This window comes from Lepisosteus platostomus, chromosome 11 (assembly GCF_059453375.1).
Source record: "Lepisosteus platostomus isolate fLepPlt1 chromosome 11, fLepPlt1.hap1, whole genome shotgun sequence".
In the NCBI taxonomy this organism is placed as follows: domain Eukaryota; kingdom Metazoa; phylum Chordata; class Actinopteri; order Semionotiformes; family Lepisosteidae; genus Lepisosteus; species Lepisosteus platostomus.
Genome location: NC_142621.1, coordinates 547,097 through 561,010, shown reverse-complemented (window position 1 = coordinate 561,010; position 13,914 = coordinate 547,097). Strand labels below are relative to the sequence as shown.

The 13,914-nt window shown below is 44.9% G+C and overlaps 1 protein-coding gene across 1 annotated transcript in view; it reads left to right on the top strand.

Annotated features, from left to right (window-relative positions):
• col24a1 (collagen type XXIV alpha 1) overlaps positions 1–13,914 on the top strand; it is a 105,218-nt gene that overhangs the window by 39,057 nt on the left and 52,247 nt on the right. The window contains exons 11-19 of the mRNA XM_088597661.1: positions 321–374; positions 3,222–3,266; positions 3,744–3,797; positions 4,484–4,528; positions 9,940–9,993; positions 10,083–10,127; positions 10,976–11,029; positions 11,991–12,044; positions 13,094–13,147. Coding sequence (XP_088453787.1) covers positions 321–374; positions 3,222–3,266; positions 3,744–3,797; positions 4,484–4,528; positions 9,940–9,993; positions 10,083–10,127; positions 10,976–11,029; positions 11,991–12,044; positions 13,094–13,147 — 459 coding nt within the window. The remainder of the gene's footprint in view (positions 1–320; positions 375–3,221; positions 3,267–3,743; positions 3,798–4,483; positions 4,529–9,939; positions 9,994–10,082; positions 10,128–10,975; positions 11,030–11,990; positions 12,045–13,093; positions 13,148–13,914) is intronic.

Genomic DNA, 13,914 nt, shown 5'->3' with positions numbered 1-13,914 from the left:
TCAATGAGGCCTGTTTTTATCATTTTGACACATTTCTATCCAGGTATATGTATATAGTGTGTTTCAGTGCACTTCACGGACCAGAAGGGACCCATAAATACTGTACAAAACTGCAGCTCAGCCTGTCCTGGGTGACACACAGCAAATCCGCTGTGTGATATTGACTGATATTAAAAATCTGAAAAGACACTTACACAAGAACTCTTAATAGCAATAGCATACAAATAGAAAAAAAAAATAGAATAAAAAAGTGTAACATGGTTGTACTGTACAAAGGTTCAGAGTGAAAACTGAGCTTGTGACTGCTGTGTGTGTTTCAGGGTTTCATCGGCCCCCCTGGGGTGGCTGGTCCACCTGGCCTGGAGGGAGAGAGAGTGAGTCCAACAGCCTGAGCCCTTCTTCCCAGTGCAGAGACACCACTGCACACTGCACACACACACCTGACACGGAGAGACAGCACTGCACACTGCACACACACACACCTGACATGGAGAGACAGCACTGCACACTGCACACACACACCTGACACAGAGAGACAGCACTGCACACTGCACACACACACCTGACACGGAGAGACAGCACTGCACACTGCACACACACACACCTGACACGGAGAGACAGCACTGCACACTGCACACACACACCTGACACGGAGAGACAGCACTGCACACTGCACACACACACCTGACACGGAGAGACAGCACTGCACACTGCACACACACACACCTGACACGGAGAGACAGCACTGCACACTGCACACACACACACCTGACACGGAGAGACAGCACTGCACACTGCACACACACACCTGACACGGAGAGACAGCACTGCACACTGCACACACACACCTGACACGGAGAGACAGCACTGCACACTGCACACACACACCTGACACGGAGAGACAGCACTGCACACTGCACACACACACCTGACACGGAGAGACAGCACTGCACACTGCACACACACACACCTGACACGGAGAGACAGCACTGCACACTGCACACACACACACCTGACACGGAGAGACAGCACTGCACACTGCACACACACACACCTGACACCGAGAGACAGCACTGCACACTGCACACACACACCTGACACGGAGAGACAGCACTGCACACTGCACACACACACCTGACACGGAGAGACAGCACTGCACACTGCACACACACACACCTGACACGGAGAGACAGCACTGCACACTGCACACACACACACCTGACACGGAGAGACAGCACTGCACACTGCACACACACACACCTGACACGGAGAGACAGCACTGCACACTGCACACACACACCTGACACGGAGAGACAGCACTGCACACTGCACACACACACCTTACATGGAGGGACACCACTGCACACTGCACACACACACACCTGACACGGAGAGACAGCACTGCACACTGCACACACACACCTGACACGGAGAGACAGCACTGCACACTGCACACACACACACCTGACACGGAGAGACAGCACTGCACACTGCACACACACACACCTGACACGGAGAGACAGCACTGCACACTGCACACACACACCTGACACGGAGAGACAGCACTGCACACTGCACACACACACCTGACACGGAGAGACAGCACTGCACACTGCACACACACACCTGACACGGAGAGACAGCACTGCACACTGCACACACACACCTGACACGGAGAGACAGCACTGCACACTGCACACACACACACCTGACACGGAGAGACAGCACTGCACACTGCACACACACACCTGACACGGAGAGACAGCACTGCACACTGCACACACACACCTGACACGGAGAGACAGCACTGCACACTGCACACACACACACCTGACACGGAGAGACAGCACTGCACACTGCACACACACACACCTGACACGGAGAGACAGCACTGCACACTGCACACACACACACCTGACACGGAGAGACAGCACTGCACACTGCACACACACACCTGACACCGAGAGACAGCACTGCACACTGCACACACACACACCTGACACGGAGAGACAGCACTGCACACTGCACACACACACCTGACACGGAGAGACAGCACTGCACACTGCACACACACACACCTGACACGGAGAGACAGCACTGCACACTGCACACACACACACCTGACACGGAGAAACAGCACTGCACACTGCACACACACACCTGACACGGAGAGACAGCACTGCACACTGCACACACACACCTGACACGGAGAGACAGCACTGCACACTGCACACACACACACCTGACACGGAGAGACAGCACTGCACACTGCACACACACACCTGACACGGAGAGACAGCACTGCACACTGCACACACACACCTGACACGGAGAGACAGCACTGCACACTGCACACACACACACCTGACACCGAGAGACAGCACTGCACACTGCACACACACACCTGACATGGAGGGACAGCACTGCACACTGCACACACACACCTGACACGGAGAGACAGCACTGCACACTGCACACACACACACCTGACACGGAGAGACAGCACTGCACACTGCACACACACACACCTGACACCGAGAGACAGCACTGCACACTGCACACACACACCTGACACCGAGAGACAGCACTGCACACTGCACACACACACACCTGACACGGAGAGACAGCACTGCACACTGCACACACACACACCTGACACCGAGAGACAGCACTGCACACTGCACACACACACACCTGACACGGAGAGACAGCACTGCACACTGCACACACACACACCTGACACGGAGAGACAGCACTGCACACTGCACACACACACCTGACACGGAGAGACACTGACACTTGTTTATCAAGCACACAGGAAATGGTTCCAAACGCACAACTGTATTTGTTCTTAGAGAAATTGTTTTAGATGTGCCTCCGTGGTCTCTATAGTTCTGTTGATAGGTAGTTTCTCCTTGTCCTGATAATGCCAGTAGCACTGTTGTTGTTATGATAGGACAGGATAGACAGCTTGGGAGAAAACACATAAGAAATGAACTTTCACTACAAAAAAGGTCTTATTTGGTTAAAATAAAATGATGGAAAAATACAGGTGGGATTCATTTGCTGGCTAGTGACATAATTAGTGGATGTTATTCAACCAGGAAGGTATTTGAACCAGGACTAAATTTCTTTCTGCTGTGGCAGTTGCAGAGTTCTGGCCTGATAACATGTGATATGTGTTTTAGCTGAAGATGAAACTTTTATCCTTGTTTCCACAGGGAGTTCCTGGCCCAATCGGAAAGAAAGGACCCAAAGGCAGACAGGTGAGTTGTTACCTGTGTGACACCAGAGCGAACACTAACACACACTGACAACTGTAAACGGCAAAACATTCTGGGATGTTGGAGTCTGGAATGATATTTGATTTTACCATAAATAACCCCGAGTTACTTTAAGTAGCCACTGGAGGGCAGACATTTATAGAGATTTGTTCTTTGAAAGATTCTGATTATCTTCTGTCTGTGACAGAATATGTGCTACCAAAAGAAAAAAAAAATAGAAGAACAGATTGATTCAAACAACTTTTCTTTCTATTAAAGACATTTATCTCATTTGCAATAATGACCAGGAGGCCCATTTGCACAGCAGGGTGTTCTGGAGTGCGGTGGGTAAAATACAGCCCCCATGTACTCCAGCTGCAGAGCACCTGTCCAGATGTGCCAGAAGTGGGGCTCCATCACGGGCCCAGTACAGAGAGAAGATGAGGGATGTGGGACTAATGAAAGAGTTCTGCTTTTCAGGGTGTCGTTGGTGATGTCGGCGAGAGAGGACCCCCAGGTCCGGATGGGAGTGAAGTAAGTGTCACGCATTTTTGTTTGAATGCTAATAGGACTCTTTTTGTGCAGATATTTAGTAATCGCGTACACTCTTATATCTCTTTTTGAACATGTGTTAGTATTTTGTGGCTACTGGAATGCAACACCGGATGACAGGAATATCATCAACGTGAGCAGCGTTGTTCTTGATGACCACTCTGAGCTCACCAACGCTCTCTGTGTGCCCATGGGTGCTGTGCTGGTGCTAGCCTGTAGCTGGGTGTTTTTTTTTTTAAAGGAGCAAGTTGCATTTAGCTTAGATTTTTTAAAATTCAATTTTTCAGTATGTTCATAATCAGAAGGATGCAATAATCCAATAGTGAAAACATCAGCACTATTAAGACGAAAGTTTGAATTCTAAAATTCTAATTTTAGTAGCGAAATAATTGCCTCGTTTTGCTTGTTCTTTTTTAAGCTTTTTTTTTCTCATAGAACAATAAACAACAACAGAAGAGAGTAAACAAAAACATGATTGCAATCACGCTGGGTTTGTTTATTATAGCCTAAAAGCCATATTGCAATTTTCAAAGGAGCTGTGAGGAGATGGGTGCATGTAAGAACGACAGACAGAACTTGTGAGTGGTGTGCAGCTTTCCCAGATGTGGCGTTCAGTGTGTGCACGGCACACTGGCACACTCTGTAACTGGTGTGTGTGTGTTTCTCAGGGACCTGCGGGTGCAGCTGGAAGTGCGGGCTTTCCTGGGCTGAGGGTGAGTACTCTGAAGTCCTTCTGCCCCTCTGCCTCGTCTTGTATCTAGGCCAGACAGAACAACACAGGAGCTGATCCGTGACCTCTGTCCTGCAGCTGGAAGTGGACTGCCGGTTTTTCTCTGAGGGATCCTGCCTTCTGTCATCTCTGAATTTCCAAAAACCCATCTATACACTCACTCCCTCATTTTGCCTTTCAAATGATGCAGTGAAGGTTTTGAGAAAGGCCCAAAGACCTGGGGTGTTACAGAGACTTTCAAAGAATTTGATTATTTTCAATTAATTTAGCTGTGTACACCCGTAGATTGTTGCTGAAAAGCTGAATTGTGATTTAGCAGCTACTGTACTTCTACAATAGTGATTTGGCTGCAGTTCTATAGGCATTTCCTACTCGAAACTGAATCTGCTCCGTATTTAACAGTAGAGGAAATTCATGCTGTATTTTATTTGAGCGAGCTGTGGTACTTTAATGTTAGTGAAAACCATTCCTTAGCATGGGTTTCCAGAACTTTGCAAACACATTTAAGGCTTGGACACTGTTCAGGTGATGCTCAAGGCCAGAGACATTAAAGAGAACAAAAAATATCCCAAAACATTGTCCTTCTCTGAAACCTGGTTATAAGGCTTCAGGCCTCTGCTCAACACCCAACAACTGTTTCCTCACTGTATGTGGAGTCTACTGAACCACAGCCCGTTACTGCAGAATAAACACAGAAAAGCAGTGTTACACCTAATGTACACTTGGTGTCGCCGTGTGAAACCTGCATGAAAATAAAGAGATCCCTGGTGACAGAAGCACTGATGGTTTCCCAAGACCTTGCTGTGGCTTAACGAGAAGCTGCTTTACTTCGAGTTTACGTGGTTTTACTTCCTGAATCACGACAGACCACTCAGGCTCCACAGATACAGTACATGTACCTGACGGTTCTTGTGCATCAGCGGTTTATTAGCCACAGGAGGATGGAAGATCTTGGGTTTGACATGTATGATGAATATGAATATGAAATTAAACAGTTTATGCAGCTTGTTCATTTGAAATTTCCACTTTTGTAAACACAGCACGCTGTGAGAAAAATAGCATTTGAAGCTGAAACATTTGCATGACATGACGTAAGCAGACAGGAGAGCTCTCACACAGCAGGATGAAGAGCTCAGCAGAAATAATTGAATCATCTTTGCAAAGTCATCTTGTGTGTTTTACACCTTATGCAATTGGAGCTGAGAGAGACTATGAATCTGTTTAGGGTGGCTTATAAAATAAGCTAAAAGCTGTTACTGTACCAGTACCGGCTATTTCCTCCTACTCTCAGACTTGTGGTAACAGTATTTCTGTGTTTTTGTTCTGTGATTTGGCTGATGTCCTTGTCAGCAGCAACATTGTAGTAGCAGCTGGAATTGACTTAAATAATGTGATGATTCCTGGAAAGGGGACAGCAGTGTCAGTACATATACAACTGAAATTCAGTCATGCAAGTTTGAATTTCTAGCAGGAATGCACAGATTAATTCACCATTCACTGGTGTTTAATTCCAGTTGGTGGGGTGAGGCGGTCTGGTAATATGCAAAATATATTAAACATTTAATATATTTCGAAATGTTCGATTTTGAAATGAAATTATTTCAGTATAGCATCATCATTCAAGAACAGGGGTAGGTCTGCAAGGCTACAAACTACAAACTAAATGTTATTAAGAGAGGAATTCCTGAAATAACCAGTAGGCAAGGAAAGTGACACTTGCTTGGTTAATGGTAGACTTACCCTCTGCTAAAACCATTAAAGAAAGAAATTGTAAAAACCTCTGTGAAGAATACATGTAGTAAGACATTAAAAGCAAAACAACTGCTTAATAGATGTTCATTCAAACGTAGCAGTTCCCAATCTGATCCATTTTATGGAGTCTCTACACTCAGCTTTCTAGGAATTCCCCAGTAAGTCACTCTGGCTTAGAAAAGCCCAGCTTTCAGCACAGCTCATGCGAGAACATGTACTGCAGACAAGGCTAGAGGTACAGTAATGAGGGGATCTCACACACAGCTCCATCAGGCTGGTCGGTTTTCCTTGGGCCTCAATGACTGCAGGTGTGGGAGATGAGCTTCTAGAGCAGGAAAATGTTCTCTCTTTATAATCAGCTCACTGCCTGCAGCCACACAGGGAACTGCAAGGTAGACAAGAGCTTTTCTGCAGGAGAGATGATTCACTTCCATCTTATTCATCGTGTTGTTTCTGTTTCTTCTCTGTCTCTATAATGGTCTTACATGATTATAATCTTATTTTAAATAAAAGAAAGCAAAAGCATCAGCCATATATACAAACCATTACTCCGTTTATCGTAGCTCTTTAAAACTTTAAAACAGTGCCTTATTAAAATATTCAGACCTTTGAAAGGTTTCCTCGTTTTGTTGCTTTAATGCTTACAGTCATGACACTTTGAAGTATCAATATTTGTTCTATACAAAACCTACTCGACACATTCAAACGAAAAAACAAAAACGGCATAAGGGGAATCTGCAAGGAAGAAGGAGTAAAAATTGCACCAGGCCAGTGTGAAACGTTGGTCGAGACCTGAAAAGAAATTGCTACCAAAGGTGTTTCCACCGAATATTTGAGTTCACGGGTCTGAATAATTATGTGATCAAGATACTTCCGTTTTTGCTCACATTTACTGTTACTTATTCTAGCCTTTAGTCTTCAGTTTGAACATGAGGTTTTGATCAAATCTTTAAAAACATCAGTTTAAAAACTTGTGTGCATAATTTTGTAATTTCACAGAATGAGACTCCATTCAGGGTCTGAATACTCTTGCAAGGCACTGTATGTTCTCCTGGAAGATGCAGTGAAATACCAGTTTGTGTTGAGCGTGTGATTTTCAGACAAACATCAGATTTGTTCTCCTAAGTGGCTGTGGAGTTGAAACTGAATAGCTGGTGCTGCCAGGAAGGCGATGGAAAACACATGTTACACTCCATGTCAGTCTAGAGACATGTTTAAGTCAGTATTGGAATTCTTGAGCAGCACTTACAGTATACTGCAATGGCTGTAATTACTATTTGATAAGCCCGCTTTCAAATCACTGTTTTTCATAAACGTATCAGAATCATTTGGAGTCACAGCTTGTCACGGGGTTGCCTATCTTCTAGGTAAAACATCTTCAATGTCATGCAGTAAAATGCATTGTCAGTCACAATATACAGTAGATCATGGCTTTTGACATGAAGTGCTTGACAGACACTTACTTTGATCTCAGAGCAGAGTATAGCATGACATCTACCTGTCCACATCAACAAAACAGTCAGCCGTTAAGAGGCTGACATGTCTCTGCTTTCCGGGAGCAGCCTGGCAAGATGGTGATGTAAACTGTGAATGGCAGCACAGGGTTTACTGCAACCTGCACCTTTGATTTATCCAGACAACAGTGAAGTTCAGGTCCTGTTTCCATGGGGACCTTCTGTGATTTCCAAATAGCCTCCAGACAAATTGCTCAGATTTTCCTAACTGGAGTAACTAAATCCGATCTTATTGACACAAAAGTAGCTGCAGAGACAGAACATGAGAAAGGCAGCAGACAGGAGGCCGCTATTCTATCCCTCCAGCTCTTCCAGTTTCTGGTAGCTAATTGATCTGAGGCTTAAAAACATGAATTTATGTCTCTGTCCCTCTGCCTTTCAACACACTTTAAATACGCTGAATGTGTATTTACAGATGGTAAAGCTCCATTTCAGAATCGGAGCAGAACTCTTTACATGAGTTAATGATAGGGTTGTCATGCTCAGCAGTGATAATGTAGGATCTCAGGATAATGTAGAGTATGAAGGATTCTGGCAGTACTTGCTAAAAGACAGCTGATTGCTTTATATTTCATCATGCTGAACCATAGTACACCTCCTGGGGATTATACAGTAGTATACAGTATGTCTCCTGGGGAGTACCCAGTATTATACAGTAGTATACAGTATACCTCCTGGGGAGTATCCAGTATTATACAGTAGTATACAGTGTACTTCCTGGGGAGTATCCAGTAGTATACAGTAGCATCCAGTATTATACACTAAATCTCCTAGGGAGTATACAGTACTGTGCAGTATATCTCCTGGGGAGTATCCACTAGTACTATAGTATATCTCCCTGGGATATCTCTCTAGTAGAATACTCCTGGGGAGCAAACAGCAGTATACAGTAGTATCCAGGATATCTCCTGGGGAGTACACATTGTTATACAGTGTATGTGCTGGAGAGTATCCAATAGTAGGCTGTAGGAAATTTATTTTGCAGTACCATCAAGGGAGGTTGTAATTTGGTATCAGTAATACAAAGGGACCACTCTGCATAGTGTGGAAAATGTATTTTCACGATTTATTTATTTTCTTATATTATATTATATTTTGTCTTCTATTTATTTTATTTTTATCTATTTTCTTATTATGTCTTATTTTCTTATTTTTATTTTTTTGTTTTCATGTCCTATTCACCTATAGGAATTTGTTTTCTTGATTAAAGTGAGGGCATTTTGTGAAACCTAAAGGATTTCTAAAGGTTAAAATGTCTCACGCATATTTTGTTAACTGCTGCTCAGTCTTTTTAGACTCAGCTTGTTATTAAGCTATATTGTCACAATCTTAGCCCATGAAATAGGAAAACTATTAAACACTACTTGCTAAAACGTTTTAGAATAATCTGATTGGGTTTTATGAAGAAAATGTTATTGCGGAACACGTTCAGCCAGTTCAGCTGTCAGCTTTGAGATTTCTAACCATTAGTCATACTTCATAAATCATCTGAGCTTTATAGGCAAAGAGGTTTAGTTATTAACTAATAAAACAAATCTGACAATGTGTATCAAGATTTATAAGTCCTCTGCTGGGTTCTTTGATAGTTTTAAGATGGGTGACTTTGGTTTTGTGTGTTCTCATGTTAAAGAACGTGTAGGTTTTTTTTTCCCAAAAGTTTTTATTTTTAGTGTCGTCTTGGACTTGATGTTTCAGGGCAGACAGCTGTATATCATATGCTTCCTCCATCTTACACCACATTTTAGCCATGTAGAGCCCACTATTTTTTCCAGACCTGAAAAGTATGTTTTATATTCTTTCTAAATCATTTAGCACTTGGCAGAGCTGTCAAAATAAGACAAGAGGTCAGGTGCATATTCCAGGCAGGAGCAAGGCACTGATAACGAACTTCCTACAGCTCTTACTGTCCAGAGAGAAAACCGGCCCTAGATGTGACTGTGAGGGGTGCTGGAGAGCAGCTGTCTTGTGCTCCCCGAAGGCCTTGAAGAGGAGATCTCGGGGGAGAGCTGTATCTGCAGCCCCCTGCAGAGTGAAGCAGAAGCAGTGGCTGACCAGCGCACTGCTCTCGCGTCTGGTTACCGGTCCGTACGCTGCCCTTCCTCTGACTCTGCCCCCTTGCTCCCTGCAGGGTGACTTGGGACTGGAAGGGCCTCGCGGGCCGACGGGTGTGGTGGGACCTCAGGTAGGGTGAGCTCACAGGCCAGCGCCATTTACCTCCTTTTCCCGCCTGCGCTCCCGTGCCCTCAAGACTGCGTGTTCTTCCTATGACAGGGCCTGGCCGGACGCGTGGGGCAGCCTGGATTGAAAGGTGATAAGGTGATCTACATATTTCTATTAATCCAGTGACTATGCCAGTCTGGAGGGTGGGGGTGGGTGGAGGTCTGGGGGAGGAATCTGTTCACTCCAAAGGTGATGAAGTCAAGCCCTTATTCACAGGTTCTGTAAATGTCTATGACTGACCTCCTGTACCAGGAAGTCTAATCTGGAGGGGTTGGGTTTGACATTTTTCAACGCAGTGGCACTAAGTCTACAGTGAACACAGGCAGTGGCTGATATTTTGCATAAAAAACCATCCAAAAGTCCTCCGTTTTAATTCCCGTTTTAAGGTGTGGTGCGTCTGTCCTTGTCCACACTGATCCGGAGCCTGATGACAAGGTTTTGAGCACTCTTCTCAGGTCTGCACGTTAAAGTGCAGCAAACTGTTAACAGGACACCAGTGCCTCTTCTGCAAAGGGGAGTGAAGACAGAGGTGTGATTTACGGTTATGTCAGAGGTTCATCACCGGATAGCATTCTGAATCTGGTTTCTCTTGAGGAAAAGAGAACCTCATATATACAATATATATGAATTTTAGTTGAAGTGAAGAAGGAGTTAGGGTGGCTGATTACACATGTTCCAGCTCTAGTGGATGGTTTTTCATTCTTTTCTAAAAGTAAAGTCCCCTGATTTTGGCTGTAATGATTTAGATTTCTTTCTTCTTGATGCGAACTTCCTGTCCAGTTGTCTTCTGCCAGAGGAGTTTGTATTCGGCTTGTGCTATCCTAATCTCCCAGCAGAGGTCCCATCACAGTGTGGAGAAGGGTGATGCTGATGTTGGCAGGGTGTTAATGATAAGCTGTGTCTTGTCTCTATTATATGTCTCCCTGTAATGCTGTGTAATCTAGGGGGAACCTGGATTAATGGGTGAACCGGGAGAGTATGGTTACCCTGGAGATAAGGTAGGACTTTTTCTCATGTCACTTATTGTGCCCTTAAAACTGTGCAGGGGTGTCTAGTCCTGGTCCTGGAGGGACAGTGTGTCTGCAAGTTTTCTAGGTCTCTTCAACGTAACCGGACATCAACAGCTGGGAGCAGCTGTTAAATTGGACCAGTTCACCCAGTCACCAGCAGGTGTAGCTCATTAAGAGCTGAGCTGGAGTGAAAACCCACACTGGCCTTCCAGCAGAGGACTGGATAGGCCTTGGCTCAAGTGTCAAGTCATAATGTTAATATCTATCTGTCTAGAAATGGAAATGTTCCTCTTGTGTCTTGAAGTTTATAAATGAAGATATAAATAATTAATTTTATCAAGGTGGCTGATTTATTTAAGATATTTAAATCTTGTTCCTCATAATCCTCCATTCCTGATCAGGCAGATGAATTATGAAACAACATCCTTCCTTAGTGAAGACATAATTAAAAAGTGTTCGTTTAAGAAATGCCATAGAATGCGACGGACAAGACGTCACCTCTACCACTGACTCACACTGATGGGTTTTTTTGCACACTTCTTGTGCTGACGTATTAAAGTTGTGTGTTATTTATCTGTGCTGTTGCTGTTACTGCTGTTCTGTGTTTGTTTTGGTGTTTCCTTCAAGCCTTTGTATCAGAGCATACATGCAAGTAAGCATTTTATTGCACTTATGCCTATGACAAAGACACTGAGCTGATGTCCGTTGTCAGTCGGTCCCCTGGTCTTTATTCAGCGATGTGATGCTCTGGTTCTTGAGTTGTGCTGTGAGGCCGACTTGCAGCAGGAAGGAAGAAAGGAAAGGTGTTGCCTTGCGGACGAGGCTTCTGACAAGCCACAGGTCCAGCAGAGCCTGGCTTAGTGCTCCAGACTCAACAAGCGTCGACCCGGTGAGAGATCACGTTGTGTCTCTGCAGACTCAGAGCTGACACTGTCCTGCATCTCCACAGGGTGCAGCGGGCTTGCCGGGACCACCGGGACCTCGAGGGAAGCTGGGACCGCCGGTACGGGTCACGTTTTCATTGACTTGCTGTCATGCTCCTCTGTGACGCTGGAAGGCACATGTTGAGATCTGCAGCGTCGTACTGCTCTGGTGGACAGACCACCTGTTAGTTCTGGGACTGCAGACAGCACTGGCACAGTGGCAGCAGGGTTTAACACTGCAGGGCTGCAATGCAGCACGCTGGGTCTCTCTGAGGGACTTGTAGGAATTGTTTTTCACTAAACCCACCCCTGTTATGCCAGTGATGTATCTGGTATCTGGTGATGTATCAAATTCTGGGTTTCTCTATAATGCTGTCTAGGAGGTGTAGCAGATGTATATGACACTCAAAAAACTGTAAGCGTACAGGTATGTTAGAACAAGAGGCTACAAACAAGAGAGGGTTTTCATCAGGCTTATTGTGATCCTGGGATCACAGCCAGATGCTCTCTTAGCTGGCAGACACCTGCAAAGCTTCATGTGTTCTTCCAGTTTTCACCCCTACATTCTCTGCCTCCTCGTTTGTACTCAGGTCTTCACGTACTTCATGTCGGAGCATGAAGATAATGACATCCTGATCCTGAGAACTTTGCATGTACATTCTAATAAGGTTGTTAGCTGCTGAATCAGTATGAAAAACATAACGTCCAAATTAGAGCCTCAGAGGGCCAGTGAGAGTGTGTCCCTACCCCCAAGACGGGAGGCCAATCCATCACAGGGGTGACCCCCTAGCAATGCTGGGCCCTGCTTGTACAACTGGGAGAACTGGGGTAAAGGACCTCAATCAAGGTACAACAGCAGTGGCCGTGCAGGGGACTCAAATAGACAAGCTGTCGCTGGAGCCCAGTGGCTCGCTCTCCTTGGTATACTGTCCCCGTGTCACATGGGCACTGGTTTTGTTTCTGAGGCTGAGGATGAGCGCAATGTCATTCCTGCAGCGCTGCGATTCACAGTGTGTGTGGAAAAGCCCCAGTCTGTTGGGAGGACTTCGTGTCGTGAGAGGGTAATGGGCAATGCTTTGAGCCACGCTTGTCGCTTACATGTTCTTCCGTTTCCTTTCTTTACCAAAAGGGGAAAATGGGCGAGCCGGGCCCCCAGGGGTCCCCAGGTCCTCCAGGCCCAGAGGTAAGGACAGAGCAGACTCTTTATGAATCGGTGTTAGTGCTGACTTAACCCTTTGTTTCCTGTCATCGGCATTACAGCCGCTCTGAAGATGCTTTCTCAGAGTATTTGGAACCTGATTTAACTCAGTGTTCTGTGAAAGTAACTGTTTGAAACTGTTACCTGAAAGTTTAATCAGTCCTTCTTCTCATACTTCTTATTCTCATACTGGGGTATAGAGAATGGGGCTAAGCGGATGACTGGGAAACCTTTCTTGTGATTGTGCATCACTGTGATCACAGTCATTTCAGATGAGTAGGTTTAATAGTTGCAGTGCTTGATTAACTGGGTTGAAAAAGTTCCTTTAATTAGATCACATTTAGTATTTGTAACAATACCCCTTGTTTCTATACGTAGAAAATTACAGAGAAAATAGCCAGTTTGGAACTGGGACATTTAGCTTAAATGGAGAAATGTCTTCCAGTGTTCTGGATGTTTTAGAGTCTTTAATATCTGAGAATTGGAATTTCGGACTGGAGAGATAAACTGTTACTTTAAAAAAGTTATAGCAGCGCATTTAAATGTGCAATATCTCACCAATGAGTGTACAGTCTTTCTTCAGCTTTTGTAACTATGCTGAAGTGTTTATTTCTTAAATATAATTAAGAAAAGTATGTATTTCTTACATATAAGAAAATAAATATTTCTTGTTATTTCAATAAGAACTTTTCATTTGTCAAGAGCAGCTCCTTGCAAAAAGTCTAGAAGTGTCCACCAGGTGGTGATGTGAA